The following is a 22,714-nucleotide window of genomic DNA, read 5'->3' as shown; positions in this document are numbered from 1 at the left end:
TAATACAGAACAGTGTATGCAAAGTAGAGTCCACTCCTAACTCTAGTTAAGTGTAATATTGATCAATAGATGGAAGACTGGAAATTCACCCCCCCGGTCTGGTCCCCAAGTCTCTGACAGAGAGAGAGAAACAGTAATGCCCAAAATAACATACCCCCTTCATATAACCTCTAGAAACTTCCTAACTAAAGTATTCCTTCCTAAGAAACTCCTGTGATACATAAGGATGCAATTGGGTTGGATTGCATGTAGGCCCTGATGGTCTTTAGTCTAGTATATACCTATATACCATAGCAAGATCAGAACAGCAATATGCATTCTCAGTCTTTCATAAATTTGTGTTCTGTCCCCTTCACAAACTGCCAAAGAACTCAAAAGGCAAAATCTCCATTCTGTTCCATATCTAACAAAAGTAGGCCATATATGTTATTTAGAATAAGCTTATTTATGGCCCTGTCTCAGTGATTAGTCATAAAATACTGGGTCAAGCAGATGGATATAAAATTAACTAGGGTAATTTTTATAACCTAAGTTGTACCTCCTTTTTTCTGTTTTATGTCTTATTAATTTTATGATTCCCCCATTTTTTCTTTCCTTAAGGTACCTGTATATTTATGTGTTCCTGGTGTGTGTTCATGAAATTAGACACTGATAATTTATAATATTACAGAGCACAGTGATAATATATGTGTTAATAAGAAGGCTATCACTCACGTTTCTCATAAGTAAAGCATTTATTGCAACAAAATTTGTAATGATAAAGTCAAAAATAATATTTTTAGAATTGATTGATTTCATGTCATCCAGAATGGGAAATCTTAGTGAGGGAGGTGTATTCCCAGTAAAGACCATCATAACCAGTGCATGTTTTGTTGGGATGCTTCCCAGGATCATACGCAGCATTCTCTATCACAAGCTTTTGCCCCTAAGACTCAGGGGAAGAGTCCCTGGCTTACTTTTTTAAATCCCTTCCCCCTGGATTATAGTTTAGAGGAAGAGGATTCTATTAGTCCAGATTCTGTTTTGAAGGAACCCTTGGGAACACTGTTACCTGTATGATGGAATTCTTTAAGTGGGATTGCTCTCAAGTTTCTGTCATCCTGAAGAGGTATTATGAGCTCTTTCAGATGGAGTTTCCCAAACCTTCTGTTGTTCCCACTATTCTGGCTGCCCTCCTGGACACTTTTACAGCAGTTTCTTTGGTCCCTGATTCCCATCTTTCAGCACCCAAGAAACCTAACAGATTTTACAAGGTGAGTGATGACTGTAAATTTCTGTATAAATGCCCTTCTGTGGTCCTCGTCCCCTCTGACAAACCTCCCAAGCTGTTTCCCCTATCAAGCTGCTTCCTTTGGACAAGGATAGTAAGGGCCATGTAGAGGCTGGGCAGGAAGGGTTATATTGCAGCCACCTTATTCTTTAGGGCTATTAACTACCAGACTCATATGGCCAGGTATATTTTGGACCTGCTTTCTCAGATTTTTCAGGTAATTTCTGATCTCCCTAACTCTAAGGGGAAATGGTTCTGCCCTTCCTTGTTGGGTTCCACCTCTCAGGTTGCTAGCTGTTCTGTTAAGTGCAGCTATGATGCTGCTGATGTTTCCTGCAGGGCTGCTGCATTTAGTTCTGTTATGAGGTGTTACTCATGGCTTCATCTTCAGGCTTTACCTGATGACATTAAGACCAAATTATCGCATGCTCCTTTAGATAATACAAAGCTTTTTGGTGCTGCTGCTGCTGATCTTTTTAAGACCCTCCAGGATAAAGGCAAGGCCTTGCAGAAGATTAAACATATTATTGAATCTCCTATTCCAAATTTTCAAAGGAATGACCCTTCCATACCTGCTTTTGTTCGTAGGCAGTCTCTTCTTCCTTCCAAGGGTAATAAGGGTTCTAGGCATATGCCTCCTGCTAGGGGTATGCAAACACCTACTTCCCAGAAATGTGCCTTTCAGGACAAGCTGGGATCTATTTCACAATTCGCTTCCCCTTTCCATTGACCAAGTCCCATTATCCCTTCATCTTTCCCTGTCCCTTGCAAACTGGTGACAATCACAATAGACTCTTGGGTTCTGTCTATCATCCACCAGGGATAGTTCATAGTTTGAAATCCCTTCCTCCCTTTTTGGGTATCCCTCAATCTCCCTGAGAACAGCTTCCTTTTTTCCAAAGGTGCTTCATTCTCTTTGGCCTAGGGTACCATTCAAGCCATAACCCTGGCCCAGGTGAGGAAGGATTTTTTTACTCTAGGATGTTTCTGGTCCCCCGGAAGGAGGCACTTGGAGACCTTTCTCAAGATTCATTCTTTTGGATGCTGTCTCTTCAAACCTTGTTCCCTCTTCTTTCCCAGGCATTTCTGGTATCGCTGGATCTAAGAATGCCTGCCGTCATATTCCCATCCATTTCCTCTTCAATAACTTTTTACATTACTCTGTTTCTTCCTTGCATTTTCAGTTCTCTGCTTTGCCCTTTGGCCTCTCTTCACCAAATGTTTCATTCCTGTCACTGCTTTTTGCAGGATGAGAGTGTTTCAGATTTTTCCTTATCTGGATGATCTTATTCAAGCTGCCTCCTCTGAGGCTCTGCTTCAAGGTTTCCAGTTTACTATTTCCCTGTTACAGTACCAGGGGTTCACTATAGATTTTCAAAAGTCAGTTCTGACCCCTTCTCAGGACCATGTTTTCCTTGGTTTCAGGATCCAGACCCATCCCCATGCTGGCAACCCTGTCCAGCCCCAAGGCCCTCTCTCGTATTGCCTTTTTCCAGTCTCCTCTTCCTCTGGAGTCAGTCATGGCCAGGCATTTACTCAGGGTCCTCATGTTTATGGCTTCTACCATTCCCTTACTTCCTCTGGCCAGTCTCCAAATTAGAAAGCTGCAGTGGTATCTCAAGTCAGTGTAGTCATCAACATTGCCATCCCCTAGATTTCCCAGTTCCCACCCCCCTTTGTCTCAAGCTACAGCTTCAGTGGTGGAATCATCAAAACACTCTCAACTTAGGCCTGCCTTTTCAAGATTTAGCCCCAACTCAGAAACTCTTTACAGATGCCTCAGACAGGGGAAGGGGGGCCTCCCAGTTCTCTGAATGTTCAAGCTCTCTGTCCTCTGCATCAGAGGTCAGACCATGTCAATATACAGGAAATGAGGGCCCTGCTTCTGGTCCTTCAGGCTTTTCTTTCCCTTTTTCATTTCAAGCCCCTCAAAACTTTCATGGGCAAGACCAATATGATGTAGTATATCAGCAAGCAAGGGGCATAAAGGGTCTTATCTTCTTTGCAGGCTAGCCCTTCAGGTCTGGGATCTAGTTGTCCAGTATCAAGTAGCTCTTCAGGCAGTTTACATTCCCTCATTGCACAATCTAATGACAGACTCTTTGAGCAGGTCCAGTGCACAAGCTCATGAATGGATGCTTGACAGAAATGCGTTCTTGGACATTGTCCATCTGCAGGGTATTCCTCAGGTAGATCTTTTTGCCTCCCCTTCTGAACAGACAACTTTCTCTTTTCTGTTCCAGAATTCCAAGTCCTCTGGCTTGGAAAGTGGACACCCTGACTTCTCATTGGAAGGGGATGTTTCTGTAGGCCTTCCCTCCCTTCCTCTGCTTCATAGGGTCTTGCACAAGATCAGGCAAGACTTCCCCAAAATCATGCTAGTGAGTGCGTTTTGGCCTAGACAGCATTGGTTCCCCCTTCTTTCTCACTTGGCCAGGGGAAATCACTACAAGTTACTGGCGGACCTTCTCACACAAAACAAGGGGTCTCTTATCCATCCTCACTTGTCCTCTCTTCAACTGATACTGTGGATGATAGGGTTTTGAACCCTTTTAGGGACCTCTTTTCTGAGGAAGTGCTTTGGGTCCTCCAGGAGGCCAGGAAACCCACTACCAGGAAATCATATTTGTTCAAAGGGAAGAGATTTTCTATCTGGCGCCACTCTTGAATCCAGAATCCCTTATCAGTGCAGGTTCCTATGATTCTCTGCAGTCTGCCAGTGAGAATGTTTTTCACACCCTGGATGGGATTTGCATAGACAGCTCAGATATTATTTAGATAAAACTAAGGGTATTCACAAATCTGAGCAATGTTTTGTTTCCTTTCATCCCAGGTCTTTGGATTTGTCTGTTTCTAAGCAAACCATCTCATCCTGAATTTCTAGGGCCACTTCTTTTTCTTTTTCTTTTCAAGGTAAATGTCTTTCCTTATCAGTAAAGGCTCATTCTATCAGAGCTGTTGCTTCTTCTGGTGATTTTTTTAAAGGACTGGATACCAGTTCCATCCTTGAGGCTGCTACTTAGTCTTCTGTCCATACCTTCACAAGGCAAGACAGGTTGGATATTACTTTCAGGGCTATCATGCATGGGTTTCTAGATGGTTCTTCAATGCCATGCTCCTCTCAGGTTTCCTCTTGAGCTTTTTTACTCTCCCTTACATAAGGAATACTGCAGCAGTGATGTGGAAGGACATAGTAAAGTTGTGTTCTTCTTGCCTTCCTGGCTGGGGGGTCTTTACTCTTGCCTCCTTCTGAATACACATGTTCCTCCTGGTCCCTAGGGACATTATGTTCCTCCTCGGGGTTTTCAGTTCTGAATGTGTGCATCCGTATGCAACTTTATGCCCTATGCCTTGTGCAAGCATCGTACATGTGACTTACAGCACCTGTAAATACTAAAGACTTTGGTGTACTGGTCAGTCGTTGGGCTATTCTTGGCAGGAGATTATATTTTTCCTTGTTATAGTGTCAGAATGTCATATGTCTGTTATATTTCCTCAAGCATATTTTTGCTCAGTAAATATGATTTTTCTAATATATTTTTTCTTCTAATTTAATGAGTTATCTTTTCTATGATGTTATAATGCCTCCACATCACTTGCCATTAATTGAACATTGCTGTTATAGATGTTATTTTAATAAGTCTGTATTAACTTCACATCAGAATAATAATTCTGATGCAAAATTCTGCAAAAATAGTTCTAGTTGCTAATATTATTGCAGTTTGATGAAAATTGCAGCCATTAAAATATATAGATTATTAAGAATTTAGGTAAGACATTGCAAATTGTGTAGTACGGGGGAAATGCTCACACAAAATCGTGCAGCATCCAGAAGAATTCCATTCCTCAAAAAAAATGTTTTTTGAACAAAGACGTTTTTACATTAGGTTTTGTGACTTCCTCCACTATCCATTGTTTGCTCTACTAGTTAGTCGTTAGCTGTTCGGTCATCTCCAACTCTTCATGACCTCAAGGGTTCTTCACATCTGTCAGCAACTGCTTCTTTACCTTTTTGCGTATTTAAGTTTTAGATTTCCTATTCAAACCTTCCAGTCAACAGTCACGGTGAATTTCCTTAAGTATTGAATGATTTGATCTTCTTGAAGTTGAATGAATTCAAAGTATTTTCTCCACTGTCATGGCTGAAAAGCATCAGTCTGTATGGACATTTCTTGGCAATCTAATCTCTTTGCTCTTCAAAATCTTATCCAGATTGTTAATAGCCCTCCTTCTGAGAAGCAAGCATCTTTTACTTTCATGACTAGGGAGACCTTTAAACATAGGAAAATAAAATATGTCACCGCACCCTCTTCTTCCTCAACTATTTACCTATTTTATAAGGGACTGATAGGGTGAAATGACAATTTTTTCTTTGCCTTTAAGCACTAATCCAGGGTTTCTGCTTTCTACCTTCATCTTCCACAAAAGGCTCTTCATTTCTTGACATTTTCACCAATAAAATGATGTGACCTGCATATCAGAGGTTATTGATATATTTCCAAACAACTTTGATTCCAGCATCTGATTGATCGAAACAATATTTTACATGATATATTCAGTCTATAGTCAAGGTGATAAGACAAACCTTTTCCGCACTTCTTTCTCACTATTGAGACACCCAGTTATTCTCCATTTGGTTTCTGGCAGTTGTTTCTTGTTCTGCACATAGATTTTTCATGACGCAGTAAAAATTGCTTGATATCCGCATGTCTCTAAGATCTTGCCACAGTTTGTTATGATTCACACAGTGAAAGGCTTTAGAGTCTTCCATACAGTTTGTCAAACACACTTATGCAAAGGCACTACTGCATTTGCATAAGTGTGTCCGACTTTGCAATACACTCAACGTTTTGTGAACGACAATCTGACTTTTGGCATAATACATGCCATCACATTGTCATTTGCACAAATGATAGTAAACCATTAGGAAATACTGACTCCATTCTGGGTATTACTGCTGTACTATAAAACAAAATCTGGAATGCCCCAAAACAGGATTTGTACACAACCAAAACAATATGTTTGATCTACTCAAAGCATTCTGGTCAGAAAGAGGGATTACACAGTTTCTTGACTACTGCATGCCTTCCTTTCATCTGTATCACATGTTCCATCTTAACTGTAGGATCATTATATATATGTTGAATATGACACATTACACTTTGCAGCCTTGTAGTATAGGTTTGTTGATTTCTACTTGCCTTTGTATTCATTATCATTAAATGAGATAGAAGATAGGTGTGTAGTTAAAAGTAAAGCTACCAAGATATATCAGATATGGCAAATAGCAAACAAACTTAGTATAAACATCTTACATGGGACAAATTTATCAGTATATTATTTAGATGCCACCTGTGTTTGATGCCTGTCTTTTCACAATATAAACTTGCTAAATGAGCCTGTTGAATTGTTTAGAGAGTAGCTAACGTGGCAATTTCTAAAATTTCATTGTAAACATTCAGAGATGAGCTATTTCTCTACATCATGCATTTTTGAACTGTTTGCATAATGTGGACTTTCAACATTTATTCCTGACAAGTTAGGTTTTTGAACTCTTAAAGCCCCTAAAACTGCGCTTTCATATTCTTTAAGTAAACACTTAATATGCTCAACATGGCAGCTCTATACTTCAGCAATGTGCACAGATGAGATGCACTGCTTAACATGGCAAAGTAACCAACTTACTGCTGCAGTTTTGCAGAATTTTTGCTCAGCCCTTTTCTAGTGGGTAGTTTCAGACCAATGCATTATTCAGGTTGTGTGGGTTTCCTCCAGGTGCTCCGGTTTCCTCCCACATCCCAAAGACATGTTGTAGGTGGATTGGACACTCTAAATTGGCCCTAGGTGTGAGTGTGTGCGTGTGTGTGCCTTCTGTGGAAGGTTGGGCGCCGGGCTGGCAACTCGACACCCTAAAACATCACTGCCAATCATAAGTGGACAGGCGATCTGCTGTGGCGACCCCTAACTGGGAAAAGCTGAAAGAAAAGAAGAATATGTTTATGCAAATCCATTGTTTTCTCTGTTATCCATCATGTATTACTAATTTGACCACTGCCCCCCCCCCCAAAAAAAAACATTATTTAGTTTTGGCAATTTTGGGTTCAGATATTTTTTAAGTCAAACTTGAAGAATGTTGAGCATTACCATTTGGAACAAGTACACTTGTTCAATAATATGAGCACTTATACAATGCATACACACACACACACACACACACACACATACAAAAGAAAACAATCTGCCATAAATGAGCTGCTTCCTATAGCCAAGGGTACACAGTTTGATTCATTCCACTCCCATTTGCCGACTTTGTTTCTCCTAGTAAGTCAGAGGGTGCATTTTTGTCACAGCTGAAAGGGGACACTTGTGTTCGGTCATCTTATCCAGTTAACAACTGCATAAAAAATTACACAGACATATATATATATATATATATATAGATACACTAGACAATCTCGATGTAATGAAATGTCGAAATTCAGTATGTCGAGACCGAATAGTGGAAAGTGCAGTTACTCAAAACTACACTATGCCGAATCTGCAAATGTAGAATCCGTCGCTATCGTGGTGTCGCGTTCATGATGTGTGGTACGGTTTGTGGATTTATCTGGGGGTTTCAGGTAAGTGTTGTGTGTTTGAGGATATTGGGTGGGAATTTTAGTGTGTGTGAGTGTGTGCCATGGTGTTTTTTGTGTGTTTGTGTGTTTAGTGTGACCTCAGAGTTAGAATATATAAGTAGGGGGTTGTGGGGGTCACAGGGGGGCTTGCCCCCCTGCTTATACGTAGGTTAGTTGTGTTTGTGTGTGTTGTTATGTTTGTTTAGTTAGGTAGGTGTATGTGTGTGTGATTATGTCCTGGTTTTTGTGTGTGTGTGTGTGTGTGTGTGTGTGTGTGTGTGTGTGTGTGTGTGTGTATATATATATATATATATATATATATACACACACACACACACACACACACACACATACACACACACGTCTATGTGTATACAGTATCTGGCAATATTTAACATGCTTAAGATATAGCTTATTTTTTTGTCTCAGATGTTAATACATTTGCAGATCTAGTTATCCTAACACCTGGATTGTCAGAAAAAAAACTCTGTGGGATAATGTTTAAAAAAACTTATAAGAAATTGCTTCAGTATTACCAGTACATGCATATATATATATATTCCCAGGCCTCCCATGAAAACATGTCATAGCCTAATGAGACTACAAGTCAAGAAAATTCACTTAGGTTAGTGAATAAATAAATACACATTGAAAATGAGTCTCCTGTTTTCTCTCCAAGAAAGAAATCATTTCAGAGATTTGTTCTTAGAAATGTCTCAGAAACAAAAGATCTGGAAAAAGAATTTGTGCATAACATAACGTTTAATTTATATCTTGTATCTTAGCTCTGCGTTTTCATAAAATTAATAAAAAGATTATGCAAAAAGAAACTTTGAAAGTTCTGAGCTGTGCACTGTAGTAAGAAAAGGCTGGGATTTGATGTATACTCATATTGTTAGGCTTCAGGAGAATGAATACATTACAAAAAAAGGCATCAGGAGGAGGATGTGACAGATCAAAAGGATTTGAATTAAGAAAACATTATTTAGTAAAAAGATCCTGCTTTGATGTGGAACCAAGAAAGAAAACAAAGTGATGTAGGAGAGCACAAATAAAACTGAGAACTGACATTTAATGTTCTGACTGTCATGTTTTTTATGAACAATCAGATGTATGAAAACAAAATTGTCACGTTTATATGTCAGGCCATTTCTGGTAAGACATGGAGGGAGATGTCAGTTCTAACAGTTTATTTAAATTAGTTTTACTCAAAATATTGTTTTAAAAAACAGATGCAGTTAGTTATGTTATCACATTGCTTAACTGATGCTTGTTCTCACAGTTAAAACATACCCTAAACTTCAGATGGTAGTGATGGTGAGGGATGTTGGAGACATTTAGCCCCCCAAACTAGTTAATCTCATAAGCTTGCTAACTCAGGCAGATGGGGCCTCATTTTAATGTCTCACCTGATGGATGGTACACTCATATGAAGATGGTGACAATATTATGCATAAAATGCTTAAATGAGATGTTTAAAAAAGTAGCATGATAAAGTTAGAATTAAATGCTGAGCACGAGTCCAATTACAAACAAAAGCTTAAAGACTGGAGAACCAAGAAGTGTGTCTGCGCTTTACTGCCCTGTGCCTTGGCTAGGGCAAAACTGTGATGCTCTGTTCTGGGAGTTATGGTTACAACCTGAAGGATCAGTTTAAAGTGAGGTGAGATTTTCTTAGAAGTTGAAGCTATTACAATCACCCCATAATTTTTCTGTGCAAGCAAAAATCTCATTTCAACTTTTATAATAGCTTTTGTGAAACGAAAAGGATGATGTTTTCTAGGATCAAAATAGTTATTTTCTTATCTTTTTGTTCTTTTATTATATTTGAATTGTATTTTTTTAAAGTTTATAAAACTAATAAAAGTTATTTGAATAAAAATAGTTCTTTTCTATTTTGGGAAGGTGGCCTAATGGTTAAGGTGTTTGCTTTATAAACACAAGGTGCAGGGTTTGAGTCTCACAAGGGATAATTGGCTAGGCTTAAAATGGCTCACACGAGCAGTTAGCCTAGTACTAATCTATGAACCTATGAACCTATATTTGCTTTAGTTTGGTCACCCTTAGAGTAGTGTTTGGGGATACCTCTAATCTAGAGGGGCCCCTCTTAGATGTGTGGTAAAAAACAGGAGCAGCAGTTTCAGTGTCATTGAACTGTTTTCAATGACATCATTACAGTGATATCTTTACATTCTACATTGTAGATCTTCTGAAATGGTGCCATGTAGCCAATGGATAAGATGATTAAAGTTGCTACCACAGAAGTAAACCCTCAAAGCTAAAAGCTGAAAAATTACCAGTGATAGAAAAAAAAAGAACATGCATTTGCATTTATAATAATATTTATAGTAACACTATTTTGTAAATTATACAACGACCCACCATTAATATTCCAAAACGTGCATGCTGATTGGTCAGCATGCACGTTGTAAATCAAAGACTTTTACTAATGGAAAAAGGTCTGGTCGCCCGGACTTTTTCCATTCGTATAAGTTTTTTTTGGTTTTTTTTGGACAGCAACAGAGAATGGAAGAGCTCCGTTGCTGTTATTTCGCTATGTTAAAATAGTTTAACATAGCGAGATATCTTAAAAAAAAGCAACGGAGATCTTCCTTTCTCTGTTGCTTTTTTTAAAGCTGTCTCCCTATGTTAAACTTGTTTAACATAGTGAAACAGCTTTAAAAAAAGCAACGGAGAAAGGAAAATCTCAGTTGCTTTTTTTTAAAGCTGTCTTGCTATGTTAAACACTTTTAACATAGCGAGACAAGTTTTTAAAAGCAAAGGAGATCTTCCTTTCTCCATTGCTTCCACACACACAGTTCTGATGTACTGCGTAACCATATGCAAGCGCAGTATATCAGAACTGCCGCAGAATACTGGACAGCTGCGGAAGGGCAGCAAGGAGGCATTACACAATGCCATTATTTAAGAAAAGTAAGTATTTTTTTTCTTAAATAATGTCATTGTATAATAGCAATAACCCACTTCTGGGTGTGGGTAATGCTGGATTTACCCACGGTTGGCTTTGTGTGGTCACTCGGGCACCACACCAAGCGTGGGTAAATCCAGCATTACCCACACCCAGGCGTGGGTTATTACTTAAGTATTTAACAAGCAATGAGAGAACTAGAAAAGATTATTGTTATTAATGTTTTGTACACAGTAATGTCAATATATGACTTAAGCTTCTGTGTGAAGAAAGTTAAGAAGAACCTGAGAAAATGTTATCTCTGGATAAAGCACACCTTGACTTTGTTATATAAAGCAAAGCAGCAACAGAAGTGACTGAACAATCTCTTAACTGTAAAGCATTATTTGCAAACTAAGCTACACAAATAAAGAAAAAACAAGCAAGAATCATAGAGTCAAGTTGTCAATGAATTCATAATCTGGGTTCAAGTTCCAGTGCTCAAATGATTACAACTGTATACTGAACAGACTATTACTTGCCTAAGATGAAAAAGTGAGCAAGTCATATGAAGAAAAATATATTATTTTTCATTAAACATGAAACAAAATGACTACTTCTAACAGACTTTTCCTACTTTTGAAACTACATAGTTAATACACAAATACAGCATTTCAGCTTTGTTTTCCTTTTGCTGTGGTTCGAATGATAATTTTACTGAAAATATCATGGCAGTACTTTAGAAAGCAATTCAGAATAATAAACATATGTTTTTCTTAAGTTATTTAGTATGATGCATACCTAAAGGGCACTGGAATCTGACGTGATAGTTCGAGCATGCCTTCCCATCAGGCTGTTCTTTGTTGATGCACCAAAATCCTTTCTGTAGCGAGTAATGCACCACTTCTCCTGCTTCAGCTGGTGTCAGCCACTCAGTGGTCCTAACTTCAATTGCAACAGGGTTTGCACACATACGCTCACGATAATAAAACTGGATGGCCTCCAGGCGCTCATAGTCCCCATTACCGCCAGGGTGATCAATATTGAACCAGGAGGTCCACTCTGTCAGTCCTATGGGAAGCAAGTAAATCATATTACAAAGTGGATCACAAATTGTTGTTCACCTGTGATGTAGTCCTTGTGATCCTAACAGAAGTACAAGGACTGTAAGTACAACTCATACACTCTGAAAAACACGGTCTTTAAAGCAAATATACTAGATGTCAGAACCTACAATAACACCTTTAAGGTGGTTTTGCTCCCTTCCATCCACCTAAGTAGCTCTGCACACCTATATACTAACTCCCAGACAATTGAAGCTTGGAGAAAGGAGCATGCTCTGTGGTCCAAGGTTCAGCAACGTTTCACTTAGTACATGCTTTCATAATGCATTTGCACCCTTTTTGTTCTAAGGATCTCAATTACCTCCTCAGAAAATCAACTGCCACTTACTAGCTGATGTAACTACAGCTGAAAATAAAGCGTTTCCACGTTTTTGTTTCTATGTTGTGCTCCAGTTTGTAATTAGAATAACAATATCTATGGAGTGCTTTATCTCATGGCCGCTTTATTGCATAAAGTACTCTGCTTTACCTCATGACTCAAAATGCACCTCACGGAGTGATGGTGTCTTATGGTAAAGCACAGCCATAGTTCATACTTTTAAAAAATGGTTCCATAATGACTAGTGCATTTAGAGTAATGGCATAAACAGGGAATTCTCCTGCAATCAACCTTTCTTGTTGCAAGTGGCAAGCCCCATCACACTTACAGTGCAGTGTTTTTGCTCCCTGTATGCCTACAAGAAATATATTAAACCTAAGTCAGTGTAACACCAGCAAAGTGAATTAACAGTATGAATTCACATGTAGTCTTCCCGGAGTAGTCTATGAAAATAGACAACTCCCTAAAAAAGCACCGTTATGTTTTGTTTCAAAATGATGCAGTGTAAAAATATCGCAACAGCTTTTTAAGTAGCTGCATTCCTTAAATATTATGATATCCCCTGATACTGCCAAGGCTAATAGTGAAATGTTTGCATCTTTTTGTAATTTTTACATTGATAACCCATTGTAAATGTGGAACAATGCCATTCAGGATAGATTTTCAGGAGAACAGGTAGGATATCAGTGATTTGGGTGTTACATATTTTATTAAAATCTTTCTTATGTACCCCATGACTTCAGCTTCCTGCATATTACTTGTATTTCTGCACATACAGCTCTTCGCCTGTAATGTTTGTGTTCTTATCTTATAATGTAATTTCTATAGCTTGTAATCGGCTTGATTTCTGATGGTTATAAGTTTATACTGCACACTATTACTGTTTTATGCACAGATATCTGTTTAAAGATATACAAAGCATGTATCTACTTATTAATTCTGTACTGAACTGCTGTTACCTGTTTTATATCTGTATTATTAATATTTGTTGCTGCCTTTGGCCCAGCTCATGACTGAAAATTGTCTTTGGAACAGATTATTTGCTATGTTAACACATTTAAATAAATAAACAGGTCATACAGTGTTCTTCAAGGTATTAAATTTATCGAAGATAAAGCACACCCTGCCATGAGTACCCTTGATTATGTGCAGCATAAGAATCCTATAAAGGAGTTACTCAGTTTGTTCTAAATTGCTAATATTCCTTTATATCACGATGGCTTAAAACATAAATCATTTTTAGTTTTATGCTGGAGAGCTAGCCCATAATGACAGTAACATCTTCGTGAGTATACTTTATCACATAATTTCTGTCTGCATTAGGTGTCTACACGTCAGAGCATGCACATTTTATGTGGTAAGGCACACCATTTCATATATCACAATGTAAAAACATTGATAAGGGGGGAAGACAAGCTTCTTGGCTTTGCTTCATGCTTTGACCTGCAGGATTAATGTTGTTATACATTAAAACACTAGCACCACCATATGCTATTATTTAGTTATGCAGTGGCCTTGCAAATCAATGCACCTGATTGGCTATTGAGTCAGAAGTACAGGGATGGCATTAATAACGTTGCTGTGCTTAGATCAATTATATTATTACTACCAGCAGTAGTAGTAAAAATTAATACTGTGTACACTGGCAGTAAGGCCTGTCATGGTGTGTGTTTTGTAACACCATTATCCCTATGTGACTAAAGCATGCTTTTTCCACTCCAGAAGTGATATTATTGCATAACAACGTTCAAGTAAACTCCTAAACTGCTATAATCAGTCTGTTGGCAGTGGTACTGTAATATATTGAAGCTAACTTTATACTATAAACTCCAGGCTTGTGTTACACTTTTATTAAAGTTTCACCTGGGCCCTTTGTGTAAATTTAATGAAGTGTTCCAGGACAGGGTTTACATAAGATGTACTCCCTTTTCATGTGCAGATATCTCTGTGTTATGCTTTATGACCAGTTTACCTTCTGAGTTGGATATTTGATGGGTCGCATATTTTATTTGTGACCTTGTAACGGTAAACCTTTATGATCACATCACATACAACTTTGTGTGTAACTCGGTATTAATCATCATTCCCAACATTTGACTGACTTCGTAACATTCCAGGAGTGAGTAAATCCTACAACAACTTCTGGATGGACTGTTTGCAGCATGTTAAAAACTTGCATTATTGTTTGGATTTATTTCTTTGAAGTAAGTAGCTGCCTGTGTAGCTTCAACATTTGTGGATTTATTTATTTATTCCCTTCTGAACTGATTTATGAGGATTCTTAAAGATTCTTACTCAAGACCAAGCCTTACTGTTCAGAAATAAATTGTCGTGATCTCCCACCCATGCCAGGAATTATTAATATGATAACAATACTCAGTTATTTGTTATTTGATGATGTACAACCCTTTAAAGGGATTTCCTTGCTTATTATATTCCTGGCGGTCATGTTAAAAGTACTGCCAAGTGTTAGAGTAAGAAAATGATAACCTAACAGTGAAATTTTGTGGAAGGAATCAGAAAACAGAACAAATGTGTTGCCACATGATAGCAAACTTTTACTTCATGCTTGCAGTGTGAATTATAACTACAAATAATTTGACACCAAAAGCAGCTTTTTCTAAAATTCAAATTGTAGTGAGCTATCAGATAAAAACAGTGTGTAAGGAGTTACGTCACCTCACGTAGTGCACATGGTAATAAAAACATTTCATAGTTGTAAGATCGATTCACTTTTTTATATCATTGTTAAGGAAACTATGGTTAAGTAAACTCTCTCAATAAATTAAGGGTGTGATAAATTACAGATTCATGAGTGTGTGATCTTAGCTGTCTAGAGTAATTGTGAAAAATTAAACTGTTCAAAGTTAACCAAATATGAAATGCAGCTAAATTACCATGGATTACTTGGCTGACTTCTAATAACTACAAACATGTGTCAAAAATGAATACTTTTGTGGGTGGAGATGTGCTTACTTCTGTGACCTGAAGTCCCACATGGCATAACTTGTGTCCCTGCTACCATCACTAGCTGACATAAACTCCCATACAGGGGGAATTCGGTAACAAGTGCTCTACACTCTGTAAACTGGCACCCTCTTCCCCATTTTAGATCACCCTGTTGCTGTCCAGTATTACTTATACTCATCTCTACTGACCCATCTAGGGCCTTCTCTACCCCAATAAAAATATGCAGAGTCAGAGGCAACTACTGCTCCTTGGTAACTTCACAACTAAAATTCCAAATTTGTGAGCAATATAATGCCTGGTTATAATGGAAGTCAAGCCCCCCCCTCCAAATATTTCAAACGTTTCTCAAAGAATGTGGGTATAAAGTCAGAGTTACTATGAAGGTAGCAAAATCAGCTTATTATGGTTCACACAAAAAGTCTTTAATGACCCCATAAAGTAAAAATCAGTAAATTGCTAGGTCATCAAACACAATTACTATTTTACTCCTCTCACCGAGACACTAATACTGTACCCTTTTCTGATCCCAAAACTGTAGAGTGCTTTAAACATTTCTTCTCATAGGCTGTCACCACAACAGTTTCCGTTAATGACAGCCTACCTAATCACATTACTAGAGATTCAGTCTTCGAGTACTTCCAGTTAATAAGCTGAGCATCATCAAACCATGGAAATAGGTGATTTTAAAATTTTAATTGCATATGTAATGAGCATTGAATTTAAATCATATGACTACCTTATGTTTTTGTTTCCTTTTCACTGTTAATATTTGTCAGATTTTAAGTCTTCAGTTTGCTATGCTACCTGTATATAAGACTAAGTATCATAATTGCACTCTTATTGTATACAATGTCACTAGGAGTTGGGAGGGTGGCCTAATGGTTAAGGTGTTTGCCTTACAAACACAAGGTACAGGGTTTGAATCTCACAGGAGATAATAGGCTAGGGTTAAAATGGCTTGCAATGGCAGTTAGCCTAGTACTAATCTATGAATCTATGAATCTACCTGCTACTACTGTAAGAACTGTCTTCTACAAGCATTGTTATACAAGATTATTGGTCTTGCCTCCCACTTAGGTTCATAGCCCAATTGACCAATTTATTCTGTTCTAGTCTTTTTACCGTTCTGAATGTCTGTTACTATTTATTTCTTTATTGTATTATACAATGTTCCTTTTGCTAACAAAATAGTTTACTAACAATGGAGCTTTTCTGCCCGGGCCTCCGCTGAAAAAGGGTTTTATGCCCAGTCGGACTCTCCTGTTAAACAAATGTAAAATAAAATAATAAATAAATAAAAGCATAACAACCCCTAACGAATTCTCTTCTATAACTGGGCCCCTATACTGTAGATTTATAAAAAAGGGAACAGCAAATTATATTGCAGATCCAGAGGCACACATCTCTTACCTCTACATCACACCTAGTATAATCACAAACTAATGAAAAAGAACAAAAAGATTCCCATCTGAAAAATAAGCACCCTCCCCACCACAGAACACCATGTGCCCCATGCCATTATACCTCCACTCACTAACATCCACTAACATATTTTATGAACAATTACTATAAGACAGATAGATACTAACTCAAAATAACATGGAAAAAGCCCAAAAATTACACACTTACCCAGAAAAAACACTCAGAGCTCAGACCACAGTGCTTACTGTTTCAGCAGCAAACAAGATATGGGGGGAGGAAGGAGACAGGGGCATTATGAGTAAGGGGAGGAGCTTGGAGCTCGGATCAAATGCTAGTTATGCGGTCGAGTCGGATCTGATATGGATCTGTAACCCACAGGTTGAAGACAAATGAAGTACAACTACTCAGATGGAACACTGAGATGAGAACATAACTTGTTTTTAACATCTACAAAACCAAAATTGTGTTTTTGGAACTGCACATAAATTAGCCAACCCCCTTCTTTGCTGATTCTTGACATAAAAAGCAATCCTGTTTTAGTAACAAGTTCATCTACATCCTTAAGAAGTTAATTTGACCCTTCTCTGACTTTCACACGACACACACAAACTGTGACCAAGGATGGCTTCCAGCAACTAAAAGTATCCTACAAAATATCAAGTTTACTGTCCTCTGGTGGGAGATACTTGTATCAGCAAAAGCATCCTAACACTCAAAACAGAATAATAACTTCCAGCTACATCCTTCAGTCATTCATCACAGTCCAGTGGGTCTATGTCAGATGATCGAGTTTTCAGAAACTCGAAATTCATGCGGTCGAGACCATATGATTGAGTTTCCGAAAACAGCAAGTGTGCAAGTCCCCTGTCCTTCCATGTGGGGGGGTGCCCCCACTCCCTTCCAACAAATTATATATACCAACTCTGAGATCACACTGCAGTGAGGAAAAGTGTAAATTTCCCAATCTGCACTGTACCACTCTGGCATTTCAAAAACTCAGTCATATGGTCTGGACCATATAAATTTTGAGTTTCTGAAAACTAGATCAGCTGATAGGCACCCAGTCCAACAGACTATAGTAAACACCAAACAAACTCTCTTGTTTTATACACCACATGCACAACAATTTAAAAAATCCTTTACTTAATTTCTGCACTCCCCCCCCCCCCCACTATTTAGCTGTTAAACAACTCCACCTCCTTATGTTCCTTTTGAAACAACTTGTCAGGTCTCACACTACAAGATTTTCCATTCATTATGTGTTCTCCTGAGAAAACTTTCACAAGTTACCATCATCCTTTGAATTTCTTTACCAACAGAAATGTGAAACAATCCAGTCTTCCCAACATTTAGAGATTCAGTGAAATCCCATCTATCCGAATCAATACAGTGTATGGGTTGCAGTCACCAAGTATAAAAATCTACAGTAACAATGATGAATCAGAATACTGTTATAATAATCCTGTGAATAAGGTGGTGATTGAAACCTCAAAACTTTGATAGACTTGCATATCTTGTTTACAATATGCTTTTCAGGTAAGTCCACTTCAACAAACTGACAACTGCCATATTCATGTGCTACCATGCAGGGATGGGGTAGAGCCCCAGCTCTACCTAATGGGCTGGGTCAGTTTTCCTTGTTTCTGTTTTCACACTTAAAGAGTAACTCAACCCTCTGTTTATTTATTTATTTTTTTGCTTTAGCTGCTTTTTTCCAAGTTCTTCAGCATGCTTGATGTAAGGTTTTCTGTGATCTATCCTACTAATGTATAGAAGGAAAGAACTTCGGCAACTTTATTTCAGGATCCGGATCATGGCAGCTTACTCATTGTGCCTACTATATTGACGAGTATGTACGCACGCGTGTGTGTGTGCGCGTGTGTGTGTGTGTGTGTGTGTGTGTGTGTGTGTGTGTGTGTGTGTGTGTGTGCGTGTGTGTGTGTGTGTGTGTGTGTGTGTGTGTACAAGCATGCACAAATGTGGTCTTATTAATATCTCTCTCCCTTATCTGTCCACCTTCCTCTGAAGTTATGCCTTTTTTCAGAAATAATTCCAGTTCTTCTTCATGTTCCTTCTTAATTCTTATTTGCACATATTTGTTTTAACCTTCAGACCTGATGTTTTTTTTCTCTTTTACTTGAAGACAACAGAACTCAGAAATTAATTTGAGTTGCTTAATCTGCTTTGTGCAGTGGTCATTGAAGAAAATATTGGAATGCTTGGGGATCTTCTTCTTCTTTCGGCTTTTCCCGGTTAGGGGTCACCCCAGTAGATCACCTACCTGCTTGGGGTTATTAATGTGCTGAAATTTAAACCCTGCAGTAATCCAGTATTTTACAATAGTTTTCTAAATGATAAAAGGTTCTGCATGCATAGGACTCCTAAATGGTTATAGTTACTGCATACATTATGTCATATTGTAATTAAATTCTGTCCTAAGCAGTTGTTTCATGATGGCTAATGAATGACTTGATGAAAGGGTAGCCTGGATAGTTTCCAACAGCCAGATTCTACGGCCAAGCAGCAAAGAGAATAAAATAACGAGCCATGATGTTATTGTTATTATCATTATAATTCAAATTATATCATAAACATTATAAACTGGCAGTTAGTGTAGACCAAAACTCCGAGCTGTTAATCAGCTGCTTCCTGTGCCCAGGGTGCAGGGTTTGATTCCTTCTACCTTCATTTGCTTAATATGTGAATTTGAACAGATCACATAAACGGACTGTGCACAAGTCTTTTCCCTGCAAATGGACAGCTAAGCCCAGTGATCTTATCCAGTCAATAAATGGATAACAAAACAAGAAAATGTTTCTTCTTGTCAGGGTAACGCACATGCGTGTTACTCAGGTCTGCATACGGCATTAAAAACAATTATTATAAATAGAATACCCAGTCAGAGTGCTTTTGTTTTATGAATAAAACCAAATTGATGTAAATGTCTTTCTTCAGTCAGTTGTTAGTTCCTGCATTGGATCTCATATGAGTACAAATATAGCTGTTATGGTTTTGTTCATATTTGCAGTCATCCAATTGTTAGGTACTACCATAACATAGTTGCTTCTGCTACTGGTTGTCTTGCGACATCATTTCTCTCGTGCACGTAGAAGTGGAACACTGACCTTTTTTAATGAAGTACTTGACAGTAAGGCAAAATAAGTATACATCTAATGAGTCACACACTAACATGTTAAACGGGGAGGCTCGAAGTTGTACTTCATCATATATGCCCTTACGTCAGACTCCATGGTATGAAAAATATTGTTACTGTTCACACTGTATTTGTGTGACATCTGCAAAAATTAGACTATATTGTGGCTCAAATGGCATCTAGACAACTACCTGTCTAGCAAATCAGATTAAGAACTTTGCTCTAAACCTATTTCTAGATATGGTATGTGAGATACTACAAAATACAACAGAGGATGTTCCCCTCAGGACCTTAAATTTATATTTGAACAGTTCACTACAGAGTAGAGAAGCAGTGGCAGTCATTAATTTATATATGTGAACTTGTCAGAGAGCAGACTGTTAAGAGAAATACTGCAGATCCCACAACACAGTTGTTCAGAAGTATTGTTATACACTAGGATATGATTTGAATTCTATCATTTAGTGATACATTATGGGAAGTAAACCACTGACAATTCCCTACCCATCAATAACCCCTTTATTTGCACATTTTGCTCATAGAATTGGAGTGCCACATCAGCAATGAAAGTCATCAAAATAAGGTGAAAAAAAGATAATTGCTGGTCTGGTGTCCAACAGCAGGCTGAAAGACCTGTCTGACACTCAGGAATGAAATATTCAGAGGTAGCCCTGCTAACTGCTTGTCCTTACTGAGAAGACGGTTAGTCTACACAATTATAACAGGTAAAAAACAGAAACACATAAGAAGCTAGTTAACACAAATTGCAAGATGACAGAAGTCATAAAACAATGCATAGCTTGGAAACCAGAAATCAAACCTAGTTTCCATCAGCACACACACATATATACTGAACTACATCTGATGACATAAATAAATGAGTGCAGATTTTCTGTAATACATCATGGTACTTTCGGAAGGTACAATACATTACATGAAGATAGATATATATATATATATATATATATATAAACTAACAGAAGAAGATGTTTAATATAAAAAAGAAACTATATGCATATGTTTAAACAAAGGTAAAAAATATGTGAGAAAGCTGAGCAAAAGGAATGAAAGACAAGAGTTTCAAAGGAAATATCATGGGTGAAAACAAGATGGAGGCGATGGTACAGAGGTAAAGGAGTTAAGGAGAATAGAGCAGAGAACATAATATAGAGTGAGGCAGTCGAATAATGAACTTAGGTTTAAGACGCACCTGCACTAAGCTCCATCCTCTATCCTAGGTAGTAGAGGAGGCTTTATCTAAACAGTGACAGGGTGGAAAAATGTCAGATATTTATGAGGAAGAAATTTCAGACAGAGTTATTTTATGGGAGGACATTTCAGTGGAAGCTAGAGTGAATGAAAATGTGAGCAGAGTAAGGAAGTGGGAGCCACGTATGTGGAGCCACGTATGTGGGATCTGAGGCACTGCAGAAAGAGACACCTGTTAGCTTGTAAGAAGAGGCAACAGATGTTTGAATTAAATAGTTTGCAGAGAAAGGAAACAAATAGAAATGCAGCTCACTCATTACTGGGCACACTGCCTACTGAGTTAATGAAGGTGCAATAATGTCTTCTGGGGTCTGCTTGATTGGTGAAGCTACATATTATTTTATTTTATTTATAGGTGGAAACTACTGTGCTGTATGAGTTTAAAAGCACAGCTAAAAGTTGAACATATTCCAGTTTGTTGATAAGGATGCTCTTTCCTATTGTTCTGAGTGCTTCATAGATGAAAATATTATGGAGACTATGGGCAATATTTAGCTGGCTTGGAACTTTACTAGTTAGGAAGTCATTTTGACTGTTGAAAAAGTATAGGGTCCAAGATAACAAGATATCTGTGTGGATGCACTTGGGAGATTCCATTGCCATGGGGTTCTAACAAAAAGAAAGTTTTGGGCTTTGAGGTTTGTTTTGCAGTAGCTGGCTATAAGTTTATGATCTGTGATCCAGGATCTTATTGCAGAAAAATAGCCTGTAATATGGATACTTAAAGCTACAATGAGTTATTTCCTTCAAGGATTAGTAACTCATAATCACAAAGAAGTGTGTTTTTAAAAAAAAAACACAGGTAGAAAACATCAAGTCCAAGAATTTACCTCTAAGAGTCACCTGAGTGATCAGAGTGAACAAATGTTTTGCTAAGAGAATTATTAAACATGACCACGTTTTTCTACTTTGATATAGTTCATTAACCATAAAAAAGATTCTGGGGGTAAATGATGATCATGCTCTAGAGTTAGTTGGTTTAAGAGTACTGAATTATCTACTAATTCAAAGTCAAATCTTTTTAAATTGTTGAATAAAGTCCCTACTAAATGATCTACTAATTCAAAATCTATTTTTAAATTGTTGAATAAATTCCTTACTGACTTATCTACTATTTCAAAATCTATTTTTAAATTGTTGAATAAAGTGCCTACTGAATTATCTACTAATCAATTCTCTTTTTTAAATTGTTGAAAGAAGTCCTTACTGACTTATCTACTAATTCAAAATTTCTTTTTTAAATTTTTGAATAAAGTCCTTGCTGACTTACCTACTAATTCAAAATCTCTTTTTAAATTGTTGAATAAATTCCTTAATGACTTATCTACTAATTCAAAATCTATTTTTAAATTGTTGAATAAAGTGCCTACTGAATTATCTACTAATCCATTCTCTTTTTTAAATTGTTGAAAGAAGTCCTTACTAACTTAGCTACTAATTCAAAATCTCTTTTTTAAATTGTTGAATAAATTCCTTACTGACTTATCTACTAATTCAAAATCTATTTTTAAATTGTTGAATAAAGTCCCTACTGAATTATCTACTAATTCAAAATCTCATTTTAAATTGTTGAATAAATTCCCTATTGAATTATCTACTAATTCATTTTTTTAATTGGTGAATAAAGCCACTTTCTGTCAGTCTTTGTGAATATTTCCACA

The 22,714-nt window shown here is 37.5% G+C and overlaps 1 protein-coding gene across 2 annotated transcripts in view; it reads right to left on the bottom strand.

Moving 5' to 3' along the window:
- Positions 1-22,714, bottom strand: part of LOC122817610 (cartilage intermediate layer protein 2-like) — a 193,488-nt gene that overhangs the window by 140,677 nt on the left and 30,097 nt on the right. For both annotated transcript variants that reach the window (XM_044090654.1, XM_044090655.1), the window contains exon 3: positions 11,597-11,866. In XM_044090654.1, coding sequence (XP_043946589.1) covers positions 11,597-11,866 — 270 coding nt within the window. The remainder of the gene's footprint in view (positions 1-11,596; positions 11,867-22,714) is intronic.

The sequence above is a fragment of the Protopterus annectens genome, chromosome 13.part0 (genome assembly GCF_019279795.1).
Source record: "Protopterus annectens isolate FY-2018-M chromosome 13.part0, PAN1.0, whole genome shotgun sequence".
In the NCBI taxonomy this organism is placed as follows: Eukaryota; Metazoa; Chordata; order Ceratodontiformes; family Protopteridae; genus Protopterus; species Protopterus annectens.
This window is presented reverse-complemented; position numbering and strand designations above follow the sequence as displayed.